This window comes from Danio rerio, chromosome 2, assembly GCF_052040795.2.
Source record: "Danio rerio strain M-AB ecotype USA chromosome 2, GRCz13ab, whole genome shotgun sequence".
In the NCBI taxonomy this organism is placed as follows: domain Eukaryota; kingdom Metazoa; phylum Chordata; class Actinopteri; order Cypriniformes; family Danionidae; genus Danio; species Danio rerio.
Genome location: NC_141022.1, coordinates 37793770 through 37808374, shown reverse-complemented (window position 1 = coordinate 37808374; position 14605 = coordinate 37793770). Strand labels below are relative to the sequence as shown.

At 36.0% G+C, this 14605-nt stretch overlaps 1 protein-coding gene across 1 annotated transcript in view; it reads left to right on the top strand.

Annotated features, from left to right (window-relative positions):
• Positions 1-14605, top strand: part of brinp2 (BMP/retinoic acid inducible neural specific 2) — a 179018-nt gene that overhangs the window by 95169 nt on the left and 69244 nt on the right. Inside the window, 1 exon segment of the mRNA NM_001309831.3 lies at positions 13900-14005. Coding sequence (NP_001296760.2) covers positions 13900-14005 — 106 coding nt within the window.

Here is a 14605-nt window from a genome sequence, read left to right as displayed (position 1 = left end):
AGGATTGCATTTCTTCTCACGGACATTATCTTGAGACTCTGAAGTTAGTCAGAGGATGTTGGGGTAAAATAATACCCAATTGGTCTGGTTTTCTCCAGCTCACTCATTCTGAAAAAGTAGTTAATTTAGTCCTTTCCATACAACTTGCTAATATCAGTGATTAAATGATTAAAGGGTCTTCATGCTGAAGAGTTTTGTATGTTCGAGCCTCGGCTGGGTCAGTTTGTATTTTTTGTGTGGAGTTTGCATGTTCTCCTCGTGTTCGCGTGGGTTTTCTCTGGGTGACGTGCATTTGACGGACTGTCTCTCGCGTTTGTTTTATACAGATTACAAAACCAGACAACTTTTGTTATCAAGTCCACTTGATTCATTTAAAAGCACAGATTTTAAGCTTCATGTGGATATATTTCTAACACTGTTTGTCTGTGAAGCAAGTAATGTTGACCACCAAACTGTTATAAAAGCACACGTCTGGCTCAACCAGACATCATTCTATATCGATCGCTGATTGGCTCCAGTGGCAGGGCTTCATTCGCCATATTGACCATTACACTTTTCAACCATTCAAAACTATACAAGTGACAAGTCTTGTGTATTCTAGTATTTGATTATGGTACAATATATCACCGTTTACGCCATAGCATTCACTGTCAAAGAGTTAATAAATACTATAATATATACAGTAAACTACACTTCACTACAGTGTGGTGCAAAAATAGTAAAGAATTTACAATTAATTACTACAGTATGTTTCATGTGGGTAGTAATATAATTCAATGCCGAATAACTAATAAATTTACTAAAATCATCTGAATCATTTGTAAAATGACTGATTATTAGTGAATTAATTGTTCTTATAATCATTACAGTGATCTGGTTTTAAAATAATACTTTGTTGTAGCCCTACATGTGAGCTACTGTTAGAAAAGTCATACTTGTAAAAGTATAGTGCAAAAGTCAAAATGTAGTATTATTTTATAAGTCATGCAGTCTTGATATCATAATACAGTTGGTGTTTTATTGTCTCTAGTAACCATTTCACCTAGCATTTGCAATGAATTGTTTGCATAGGCATGGCAGTAAATACATAAGCGGAATTATAAGTACAGACATATTTTTCCAATGAGTTTTTGTTGTTTTCTTGGAATCGTTTCAGAGTGGTAATTAACTTAATTATACTTATAAATCTATGTTTTGTTTTGTAGTGGTTTTTTTATTGTTTCTATTGTTTCTCTATGCATCCTGATGTATGTTTGTTGCCATGGTAAATCTTCAGCAATTAAGGCCCTTGCATTCGTGTGATCCCATTTCCATGATGTGTCAAGTGGCCCTCGGTCTTACTCACAGCTGCTGAGTGGGTGTAGCAATGCTGGTGACTGCAACATCACAATTCCTTCAGAGGGAGCTCTGCATGAAATTACACTGCTGAACTGAGACAAATATCACTGACTTTCAATCAAGACATGCACCTGCTTCAGGACAATTATAGTTTTGAATTAGAAATATTTCTGCTGGGGTTAGAGATGCTGTCTTAAAATCCTACATCATATTTCGCACTTGCTAAAAGATCATAATACAAATTTGCATTTATATAGTGCCTATTATTCGAATAGGCATAGATGCTTTTAAAAAAGGACGCCAGTAAAAAACTAAAAAGGGGTTTATCACAGTGTTGAGTGAGATTTTATAATAAAGGCACACAATGAATCATTTATTAAGCATTAGCGAATATATGTAAAGCATTAACTCTACATTAGTCCACTTTACCAAGCAATTTATAAATACAGTTACAAATGCAGTATAGGTGAATTAGATGAGCATTATTGGTCGTAGTGTGTGTGTGTGTGTGTGTGTGTGTGTGTGTGTGTGTGTGTGTATGTGTGTATGTGTGTGTGTGTGTGTGTGTGTGTGTGTGTGTGTGTGTGTGTGTGTGTGTGTGTGTGTGTGTGTGTGTGTGTGTGTGTGTGATTGAGAGAGTTTATAGGTGGTTCCCAGCATGATGTTGGGTTTCAGCTGGAAGGGCATCTGCTGGGTAAAACATATGCCAGAGTAGTTGATAGTTCATTCTGCTGTGGCGACCCCTAATAAGTAAGGGACTAAGCCAAAGGAAAATGAATGAATTATTGTGTTTATATGCTTTGCGAATATTTTTTTTTCATTACTAAATAAAGCATTATTTACAAACCAGTTAATTAGAAGTAGTTGGTGGTTGTAATGTTTTTCAGAATGATTAAGTAAACAATTAATAAACTATTCAAATAACCATTGCATCTATGTATTGTTTTTCTAGGCATATAGTAATTGTTCCTCTGTACAGCAATAAATGCTGTATTAACAGTTTGCTCATCTTTTTTATGAGCTCATCTAAAGTGAGAACTATTTCTGCTTTTAAAATTATTGTAGACAGGAAAAGGAAATGAAGAGCAGATGATTGAGAACGAAAAAAAAAACATTCATGTCAGGATACTACAATAAAACTGTACAACTGTATAAAATGAAAAATACATATTTGCAATCTTATTGAAACATAAAATTACTGTACAGTTTAAACAAAGTAAACAATTAAAGAAGAAGTGCACCCGCTTCGGATGTTATCACTCGAATGAATGTGCATTATTTGTGGTTATCAGCTGATAGACATGGGCCAGTAGGGGACTTCTGCGCCATCCTCATGGTTAATCAGCCGTACTAATAGAGAAGATTCCAGATCCTGATCTGTTTTAACATTATTGTGACGGTTAGGTTTAGGGTTGGGGTAGAAGTAGGAGTAGATGATAATAAAATATAGTTAATGGGAAATCTATTAAATAATATAAATAATTCTAGTAAACTTCCGGCTGCAGCCGTATGTGATCTATAGCTGATTAACCATGTGGATGGATGATAACAGCTTTCTGCAGAATGATTTTAGGAGTATTGTATGTTTATATGGCAAATCCAATTAGATTCACTTATTTGGTAACAAAGCAAGTCTCTTGTATAAAATATTTAGTAAAAGACAGAAAAAATTGCATTATAAACTGTACTGTAAATATATCATATGAACAATTTAATATTAATATTATTATATCATAAAAATATTAGCGAAATTAATTTAAAAGTAAATAAATCTACATTTAAACAAGTAAATACATAAACTCAATGATGGGCTAAAAATCCTAGGAAATCTGCAGATTTCTGAGTGCACAGATTTTGTGTGGACCTATAAGTCTAGAATACAGCATGTGTATAAACTGCTTACTAATGTCTACTTATGCAGAGTTAATGCTTTAAGAATAATGAAATCACCATTTGCTAATACATAATAAAATGTTTCACAATATTTCAAAACATTAAAACCCAAAGAGAAAAAAAAAAACATTTTCAGTGAAATTTAATCAAAGTGTGAACTTTTTTATAATCCAAAACACCTTTTAATACAAAGACCCTTTCCGTGGACGTTAAAGTTTCTGAATGGAAGCATTGAGCCCCCCAAAAAAAGAGTGTTTAAGTCTAAAGAGCAAGCAGGGGAAAAAACTGATGACAAAATGAGCTTTTGTTAATTTGTTTATGAGTTTTTGCTTAGTATTCGACTTACTAATTAAATAAACATATTTTAACCGCAATCGATTCAAATCTCAGTCTCCAGTATCCAAGAGCTGATCATGCAATATTCCTGATGCACTTCTGTGATCGCCTTTTGTTACTCGCTCTAATGCTGGCTACTCAAAATGAACCATGCCATTTTCAAGCTCTGTCAAAGCCAAACTTTCAACAGAGCTCATTCATTCCTGCTCCGAAGAGTTTCAACCTAAAAAAAAAGTGTGTGAAATGAAAGCAAGATGAAATAGGGAGCAGGAACAGCGGGTCTGTGGAAAGATAATGACTTTCTCTTTGGGCTGCAACATGCTTTTCATTAGCCTGAGCTTTCCCTACACAACATCGGCGGAGAAGTTCAATTTAACATGAACAATTTCATTTCAATATGACCACAGACCTAGAAAGTCATCTGCATGTATATGCGGCCAACGCACTCTTGATGTGAAGCTCTTTGGATCGGGATTACAAAATACATCAACTTATTCAAATTAGCATAGATGTACCATTTTGTAAACATAAAATCTCCTGCTTGTGCATGAGAAAAGTGTCCATGGCAACAGTAAAGGCCACTTTTAGACAGACAGACCTCATCAAATCGGTGAAATTGTTTTGGTGATCACCTCCGAACAGCTTTCAGAGAGTCCTCTAGCATGGCTTTAGGGAGCAGTCTGTCCTGCCAGGTGTTTTTTTTTTTTTTTTTGTCTGTCAGGGGAGAGCTAATGAGACGTTACAGGGCTATAGGACCCACCTTTGACTGCTTGCTTCCTGCACCCCATGTGCAAATCAGCCTGATGAATTGGGCACCACAGTAGAAGTGGGTTATAGTGGCCTCATCAATAATGCCATAAAGGATGATCAATTACAACCTCGGCTCAGAAACGAAGTGCAAAACACACCAGGAAGTGGCTTCTGGGGGACGCCAGTTTGGCTTGGTGTAATCAGATGCCACTTAAGACCAAAAATAGCCTCAGATGCAAAGGCAGGTTTAGCGGTGATCAGATTTTGCAGGAACAAACAGTCCTGAGATTAGCTGGTCTTCGCAGAGTTTTCTCTGTTGGCTCGACGGTACAACTCACACTCCTTTGGAGATTCAGTATCACTGCATTTTGGTGCAATTTCACAAAGTTTACCGCTCAGCCCAGATCTACAACTTGACACGAAGGACTCTCGTCCCTTTCGGTAATATAACCATTTGTCATAATGACATACTATTAACAGTCACCTCTGTGTAGGACACGGATCTCAGAGTGCACCAGTGCTATGGCCGAGTACATGAGAAGCATATAATTGTAAAGAGCATGTTAAAGACTAGGTAAATGTCATTAAAGCTGACACTTCCTTAAACATGTAAGGACGTCTCATTCCAAAGGGTACTAGAGGGAAAATGAAAGACATGACAGCATTGTGCAGAATCAGTGAAATTTTATGGAGACGTTCGATGCAGAATTGGCTAGACCTTTTAAAAATAAAGATCCCAAAAAAAGGGTTTTACAGTGATACCATAATAGCATTATGGGTTCCACAAAGATGTTACAGATATTAAAGGTTCTCTGCGGAAACTTCAAGACTAGTCAAGAACTGGTTTTTTTTTTTGTATATATGTATTCATTAATTCAATCATTTTTGATAAAAAAAAAAAAACAGGTTGAATCACACTTGTTTCAATGAACCTTTCTCGCGTGTGTACTTCTGCCAATACAGATGGAGCCCTGCATAAATATACTGAGACAATGTGTTCTGAACTGCTATTATAATTGCCAGAATCTATTTGAGAATAAACACTGAAGGAAGTGCAGTATCTTTAAAATCCAAAGAAAAAAAATCTTTGAAGAATAAAAAAAAATAAATTGAAGCTAATAATTGATGCAAATTTATCAATTAAAATGTATGCTGGGGTACAAGAGTTAACATCATAATGATTAATTGGGCTTGATTGTCTCAATAATTAAATATTATTCTTAAATTTTTGGGATGACAGTGTGTACACTGTTTATTTTTCTTATTTTCTTATCACACGTTTGTTGTTATTTTCAGTGTACACAAAAAAGTAGACACCTAACAGATTTGATTAAGGTATTGCTCTTATCTGTACGATCAAAAATGAAAGAGTAATTTAAGTTCTTTTCGGCATTATCACGTGAAAGTGAACAGCGGGGGAGTGTGGGTGAGGAGGGGGATCGGTTAAATGAGGTGCCAGATCATATTTTAGAGGTGCCGGATCCGGAACACAAATTAAGCCCTGGATTGACTATTGTAAAGGTGAAAGCAATTCAGTATCAACTTCAGAATTAGATTTCAGGAAGAATATATTTAAATTTAACCAGATACCCATGATTACCAAATGCTAATTATATGTTTCATTAAAGAGAATTAGAAACAGTAAGAAGTTTATTACAGTATAACATTTCCGAACATTCACCTCAAACAGAATGAGCCAGTTCTTTTTAGTGAGACACTAATTCTGTAACCAGCTTACTAAGATTGCTTAACAAATATCTCTCATGAGCCAAATCTTTCTTATATATAATGACAGTAACTGAACACAATTTTATTTTGAGAACCCTGCAAACTCAGTGGTAGATAAATGTAACTCAATGACTCAATACAGTGGCAAAAGGCTACATAATGTGCATGGTATTGACTGACAATAATTTTTGTAAGGGTGAATCCTATATCATATTTGTCAGAGCACAGAATGTAAATAACAGTAGTATTTAAGGGAGAGAGCTCAAAAACTTGCACCATTTATGTCAAGAGCCACCTCTGGATACTTGGCAGTGGTCAAGTGACCTGACAGCGCCGTATAATCAACCTCAGCTGTCAAACCCAATGAAGCTCCGAATCTGCACTTAAAATCCTGTCACATGTCATGAACCCCTAAACTGCTTTCAGAGCGCATCTGCAGTCCTCAGCCAACTGTGCCTTTCCAAAGCGGAGGCAGAGGCATTTTTGACAAATGAGCCGACTTCATATGCATTCCTCCAGCATCTCAATTCACAAAGAATGGGCTGCTCTCTGTGGTCTGTGGGAGTTTTCCGGGCTTTCGGATGATGTGAGATGCTGGAGAAATGGCGAGTGTTGTACCCCAGGCATTCATTTCCTTTGTTATACCCCAAAGAAAAAGCTTGGAGAAGGAAGCTTTGGAAACACAGCTCCGGTAAATATAAGATCAACAATGAAACATCACACTCTCTGTGGAGAAAGGGGCGGAATATGAGGGATTTCACTGCTATCCGGTTATTTTGTCAGGTATGATAGCTTTCCTTAAAAAGATGTCAATATTAAATGGTGTTTTTGACGCCGGAAAAAACAGCAGGCGGCAAGTAAACAATAGATTTTGTTAAGCTTAGCGAGGAATAGCCTTGTTAAACCTATAGAGTATAATGTACAGATGGTGCTCAGTGTTAGGTGTCATTCACACAAACACAAAGCACCAGCATCGTAACACATGACACTAAAGTAAGACACTAATTTAAAATCTCTCTCTCTTTCTCTCTCTCACACACCTTTTTTAGTGTTCGTGTAAATCAAACAGTACGCGTGCTTCAGTAAACCAAATTCGATTTAATTTATGGATAATAAATGGAGGATTATAAAATATCAAATTAACCTACTATTTTAATTTCTGTGTAGACATTTTAGGAAATTTTTAATTTTTTAGTCCCAAAAATATTATGCCAGAAAAAAAGATGTATGGTCACCCTACTAAATGTACCACTCTAAAAAAAGCAATTCTGGTTGTAATAGGTACTGTTGGGTTATTTTTATATAGTTAATTATTAAGACTAAATTTTACTTTCAATTTTGGGTTTAAATAATGCAGCATTTCTTAAAGTGTAGATACTATATGTAAATACAAACACCTATTTTACAAGATAGGTGTATTTTAAACTTACAGTACTGCACATGTCAATGGCAAATTTGCATTCCTGGATGTTAAATGGAGGATCTTAAAAAAATTGTTTTGCTAGTTACTGAAAAAATAGTATCTAGTTATAGTTACTTCATTTAAAAATTAACTCGATTACTTACACCAAAAGTGAATTCATTACTGTTAAAAAGTAATTTTGTAGTTTTCCAAAGAACACTTTTAATGCTCCCATTAATGCCCTTATAACGTCACTTCAGTGCTGCATTGAGAATACACTGTTGATCCAACTTCAAGGTTTTCATTCATTTCTATTCTCACAAATAAAACACAAGACAGACTCAAACAAAAAGTAATTTTAAACACTAATTTATTTAGTTCAGACCAGCAGCACAAAAAAATATCACAAGGTGATAAACCAGCTGAGTAATATGTTTAGAAACAAAAAGCTAAAGTTGCTTCAGCCTCATAAAAGTTTGTATTTAACCCTGAAACATGTTCTTTCACAGCTTGAGTATAAAAACTAGCAACAATATACAACAAACCCAAAACCTTGATGATATAAATAAATAAAAGTAACCTGAGTTATCGTTCAGAAAGTTTGGTGAAACTCAGCACAAGAAAAACTTATTATAGTAAACTCAGCTGCTCAAAAAATGAAATATATGAGCAATTTTTAAACTAACCACAAATCGAACATGGTATGTCACCAACTTATGGACAGTAAGCTGTGTATATTCAAAGTGCAAAATCTGCTGTTGTATAACAGCTAAAAATATGTAAAACAATGAAAAAAATTAATTAAAGCATTTTTGTTCTGAAATATAACCGAAATGTGTCACTGTCTACTAAACTAATCAATTTCGTTATACAGATAACAAATGTGTTTTCATTTATTTGAAACAACAAAAATAGTAGTATTAGTTATAGTAATAGTAATAGTAATAATGGTCTCTCTCACGCGCACACTCTGTCTACCTTGTGTGCAGTCGTTCTTTTTTGCGAGCACACTTGGCCTCTCTTGCATGCACTCAGTCGCACATACACTAAAGCAGGTTGCACACCAGAAGCGCCACTCGGCGCCGCGACACGGCGCGCACATGACAGTTTAAAGTATCACACTCCAGACGCGCACATTCGAATGATATTTACCATGAAACTAATCAGATGGCGCTCTGTGTGCTTTAAGCAGGTCGCACACCAGAAGCGCCGCTCGGGGGCGCGCCGTGCAGCACCACGCAGCGCCATGCATTTTAGAATTCTAAACATAGGTTTCTATCAGGATACACACACCGGCGCCGCAAGTCGGTGGCTGTCGGCGGTGCCCGTCCACGGCTCAGGACGCAGTTAATTTTTTACCCGCGCCACAGAGCGCTATCTGATTAGTTTCATGTTAAATATCATTCGAATGTGCGCGTCTGGTGTGTGATACTTTATACTGTCATGTGCGCACCGTGTCGCGGCGCCGAGCGGCGCTTCAAGTGTGCGACCTGCTTTAGTGTACCTTGTGTGCATTCTGTCTCTGCTTTCGCTTGACTTTAGTCCAGTCTGGCACCTCATACACAAGGCGTCTTTTTTATGGGGGTTGGTTGGCATCCACCAATCCCACAATGCGTCGCCACTGTAAACAAGAAGATGTGGGCTAAACTGCAGCCAAAATTAATTAACTTACCAAGAAGCAGACAAACGCATCATATTGTAATGATAACAGAGTTACTATATTTAAAAAGTAATGCATTGCAGTATTAGTTACTGTCAAAAGTAATGCTGGTACAGTAGCACATTACCAGTCTTGCGTTATTGCCCAACACTGCATAAAACATCGAATTCACCTACACTGTAAAAAAATCCATAGTTTTACGATTTATTTCTGGCAGCTGGGGTGCCAGAGAGAAAACGTATAATGGTCGTTAAATTACAGAAATTTACTGTAAAATAACAGAGGTTGAATTACAGACGCTTACCAGAAATTTTAATTTTAGGAAATTTCTGTCATTTAACAGCTGTTATTTTACTTTTTTTTTTTTTAATTACAGATATATATATATATATATATATATTTTTAAAGTGGATTTTAATTTCCACATTCTAGTCCCAAAAAGATTAAATGTCCAGGAAAAAGAAGATGTATTGTCACCCTATACATTTATATTATCTATTATTTTTATAATATTAAGAAATGCTATGAACTATTATGGGTTTTAGTAAGGCGCAGCACGATCGTCTCACAGCAAGAAGGTTTCTGGTTCAAGCCTCGGTTTGGTCAGTTGGCATTTCTGTCTGGAATTTGCATGTTCTCCGAGTGTTCGCGTGAGTTTTCCTCTGGGTGCTCCAGTTTCCTCCACAAGTCCAAAGACTTGTGCTATAGGTGAAGTGGGCAGGATAAATAGTCCATAGTATATGTAATAAAGAGACTAAGCCGAAAAGAAAATGAATAAATAAATAATATGTCTAGATAAGACACTGATTAGCGCAAACTATTTCCCTTTATTTATTTAAGAGCAGACCAATCCAGACCAGTCTAAATCTGCTGGTTTCAGACCATCGACTGAATATATTCTTACATAGCCTGCTAGGCATGATCATTTCTCATCCATAAGGAATGTGTTGTTGCTGCCAATTCTCTAAAAAAAGGCCCTTGATACATTTTAAATTGCAAACAATATGCATCGAATAATTATTTTTATATACACAAACTTATGGCAAGACATATCAAAGTTGCAGCGAAAAACTAATAAAGCAGTCACTGCAGTATTGTTTCCCTCCTCTGCCATGTATAACATTGATGGCCTGTTCAACTCAGAAACTCGGGTATCAAAATGTCTTTGTTTTCTGATCATAAATATGACTTTTGAAGCTATTCGTGTCCAATATTTACATTTATTCAGATTTAAAACACACAAAGAGAGCTAAAATACAACTGCAACAACATAAGCTCTTCAGTTTTATAAGACCTCATTCTTGATGGGGGGGAAAAAGGAGGATTTATTGAAATGATTTTTTCATGAAGAATGCGTGTTTTGTGAAGACGGTTACACGGATTAGTGTCTGGTTTTGTGCGTGAGGTAAACAGCCTGGAGTCCTATTGGGATCAGAGCAATTGAGCTGCAGTAAGCAATCATAAATGACAAGTGATCTAATGAGATGCTGCAGTGGGATGAGGTGCGGAGGAGGCCATGTGTGCGACTTTTCAGAAAAGAGATGGCAGTTCTCTTCATAATAAAGTGTTTACCCGTACGTATGATGATAAATGTCGATGCCCTCCCACTAAAACTGTCATCAGCATCATACAGACTTCATGTAATCGCTACGTTTTGAGAGTGTTTACAGTACAGCGCCGGCCTGATTGAGTTTAAACTGATGTGGTAATAAATGGTGACAGTTAGGAAGGACTGTTAATTAGAAAGAGAAAAAAAACACATTAATGACTGACAGTTTACAGTACATCAAACATGCAGCGTTGAACACAGTGGCACATACAGTACACAAACACCTTAACTAACTATACAGAAACATTACGGATCAGAAAGAAATCACCTTAACATCTGCTGAAAATATTCTAGCAGCACAAAAATAGAAGTTACTCATTAGAATAAAAGAAAATAAAGTAATTACAAGTCAAATATCCTAACTGGTGATTGTGGTGTTATGAGGACATGGTTTTAAATCCTTTGCATTTTTTAGAGGGGATTAGCGTTGGATTAGCGGTTTCATTTAAAGAAAAGACCTGACAATGGTGTGTAAAATCACAAATTTTGAGACAACTGCTGTCAAAGCAGAGGCGGCAGCTCAGCCTCCAAAGCGGTAGGGCGCAATTTAATAGAAGAATATGGCTTGTGCTGGTGAAATATTTGCAAGAAATTTCAGGTATATCAGAGCAGTTTACACCCTCAGGAAACAAGCTTGTATTTGAACAGCATTTTTAGAGCGATTAACTGATAAAAAAAAAAAAAAAAAAAAAAAACTCTTCAGAAAACAGCTATAGGATATATTACATACTTATAAAAATATCTGGTGAACTACAAACAAAAAAACCTAGGCTACTGATTAAATGAGCACACCATGTTATTATTATTACTGTAATACAGTTGTTTCTTTTTTCTTATATTACTGTACACCAGGGGTATCCAAACTCAGTCCTGGAGGGCCGGTGTCCCGCATAGTTTAGCTACTCTACAACTACATTCAACACACCTGCCTGGAAGTTTTAGTATACCAAGAAAGAGCTTCATAAGCAGGTTCCGTTGTGTTTAATTGCGGTTAGAACTAAAATATGCAGGACATCGGCCCTCTAGGACCATGTTTGGACGCCCCTGCTACACACAAAAAAGGTCATTTTACTTAGTAAAACTCATAGGTTGGGGTGACACGGTGGCTCAGTGGTAAACACTGTTGCCTCACAGCAATAGGACACTGGTTTGAGTCCCGACTGGATCAGTTGGCATTTCTGTTTGGAGTTTGCATGTTCTCTCTGTGTTTGCTTGAGTTTCCTCTGAGTGTTCCAGTTTCCCCCACAGTCCAAAGACATGTGGTATAGGTGAATTGAAGTGTAGTGTATGTGAATGAGTGTGTACTGTATGAATTTTTCTTAGTACTGGGTTGCAGCTGGAAGGCCATCCGCTGTGTAAAACATATGCTGGATGAGTTGGCTGTTCATTTCGCTGTGGCTACCCCTGATGAATAAAGGGTCTAAGCTGAAGGAAAATTTGTAAATGAATGAATGAAATTTCTTAGGTTAAGATTTTTTACATCTCGTCAAAAGTGTCAATGTTTAGTTTGAAGTTTGTTTTTGCCATAATTAAAGTAGATTTGTTAAGATTTGTGAAGAAAATTACATTTTAATTTAACAATGTAATGGTAAACATGTTTTATACATAATTTGAATCCGTAAATATGTTGTTGTGACAGTTTGCAATATTTACAACTTTAAACAGCTGTCAGATTTTCGAGTTGTTCGTTTTTTTTTTGAACAGACACGATTTTTATGAACTGAGTAAAATAAACATCAAGTGTGAAATGATTAGTGATATGAAAAATGACCCTAGTCAGACGCATTTGCTATAGATCATACATTACCACAGTCAGTCATATTCAGTCACTCAAACACACACAGTGTAGAGAGAGAGAGAAGCAGAAAATTTTCAAGAGGTCTTGTAGTTTATATATAACACTACAGTATATACTATTTGAAATCCACTTCTCTGGACCAAGTTTCTCTGGATTAACAATGTATCTTATGTACAAATTTGTTATTACAGGCAAAATCAACATGCCAACTAACTTCTTCTACCGTCCCATGCCCGTTTTCTCTTTTTTAAAAGACGCCCTAGGTTCGAATTTTTACCGGAAATAGTAAAATGTCAGAGAACCAACATACTACGATTTGGTACATACTAATTCTATTTTCAAATACTATTTAGGATGGATAGTATCTGAATTGGGATGCAGCAATAGACAATGTGCTGAGCTGGTGGTCCTCCAAGAACATGGTTGAGAAATACTATTTTAGTGCTTTCTTATAACAAAATTACAGTTGGTCAGAATAACAGATGTTTTTATTTTACTGGAAAAAAATCTAATATATTTTTTTTCCAAAAAAAGAGTTTAGATGCAAAAACCTCAAATAACACAAATAAGTTCTTTTCATTTCTTTTAAAGTGAAAAAACTGAAAATAAACATAAACAATCTTTACATCTTTACAGAATCATGCTCTACAATCTAATTGAAAACATTCATGTTCATATCAGGTTATTAAGAGAATACACCATGTGAGTTTTACTTAAACACATCAATCATTAATCCAGATACTTTGAGAATTGAACTCAAAACAAAAAAACAAAAAAAACACACCCTTTATATACTGCATCTACAAATTTTTGTGTTGAAATATTATTGTTTTGATATCGTTTATTTGTTGTTTTTAGTGTGCTTAATGTATTTATCCACCAATTTACAGAACATATTACAAGGGATTCTCATTCATGCAATCTCTTTTTTTCTTTAATTTTTTTTTTAATCCGGCTCCAAAAAATAAAGAAAATAAAAGCATCCTGAAGAATCCAAGTACCAAAAGTCCCATTTGAAATGCCAGGTCAGACACATTATTTTCGAAACAAAAACGTCTCCTTATATTTAACAGCAGTGTCCGTTAACACAACTGCACAAGGCTCACTGCGTTCCAGATTTGAAATTAATAATGCATTGGGACTGAACACCAGAGTCAATTTACTATTTCAATAGCGCTCTGCGAAGTGAGCACTTTTTGGAAGAGCTGTGACATGCTGAAATGAGCTTTGGTGACATTTAGATATTGACTCGGGCTTATTGCACAGGCATGATGGTTTGTTTTAGACAACTGCATATGCTCAGCACTCCAGCACTTCTGAAGAGGAACAAACAGGTGCATGATTTCCGCGATAATAAGGCATTAAAATACCTCCTTGTTTCCTAGGTGACGGAGACCAGAACGGGGCCTCTTGGATGCAGTAACTACGACAGCCTGGATTCCGTCAGCTCCGTCTTAGTGCACAGCCCCGAAAATAAGATCCATCTGAAAGGTATGACAGCTGTTCTGAACCTACGAAGAACAACATCTCAGCTGCGTCTGGTCTTACTTGTGTCAACTGTACTGGTGATGTACAGCGAGTCATCTTCTTCTTTTTTTTCCCCCTAAGGGATATATATATATATATATATATATATATATATATATATATATATATATATATATATATATATATATATATATATATATATATATATATTATATAACTGGGAGCATTTCAAAGCCAGTGCAAAAAAAGGAAAAACAATTAAAAAAAAAGATAAAATACAAATAAATAAATAAAAATAATAACAGTTTGTTATTCTTACCAAAAAAAGATATGTAATGCAATATAATGTGTATTTACAAAGCACATTTATTTTGTATGGCCATACATTTAAAGCTCTTCACAATCACGAGGGAAGGGTGGGGTGGGGTGAGGGGGGTCTCTCCACCACCAGTGCGCAGCATCCATTTTAATGATGCGAAGGCAGCCACAGGACAACGTTGCCAGTGTGCTCACCACACACCAGCTATTGGCTGACAGTATAGTGTCCCCTTCACTTTACTAAGGCATTAGGACTCACACAGACCGCAGGTTGAGCATCCTCTG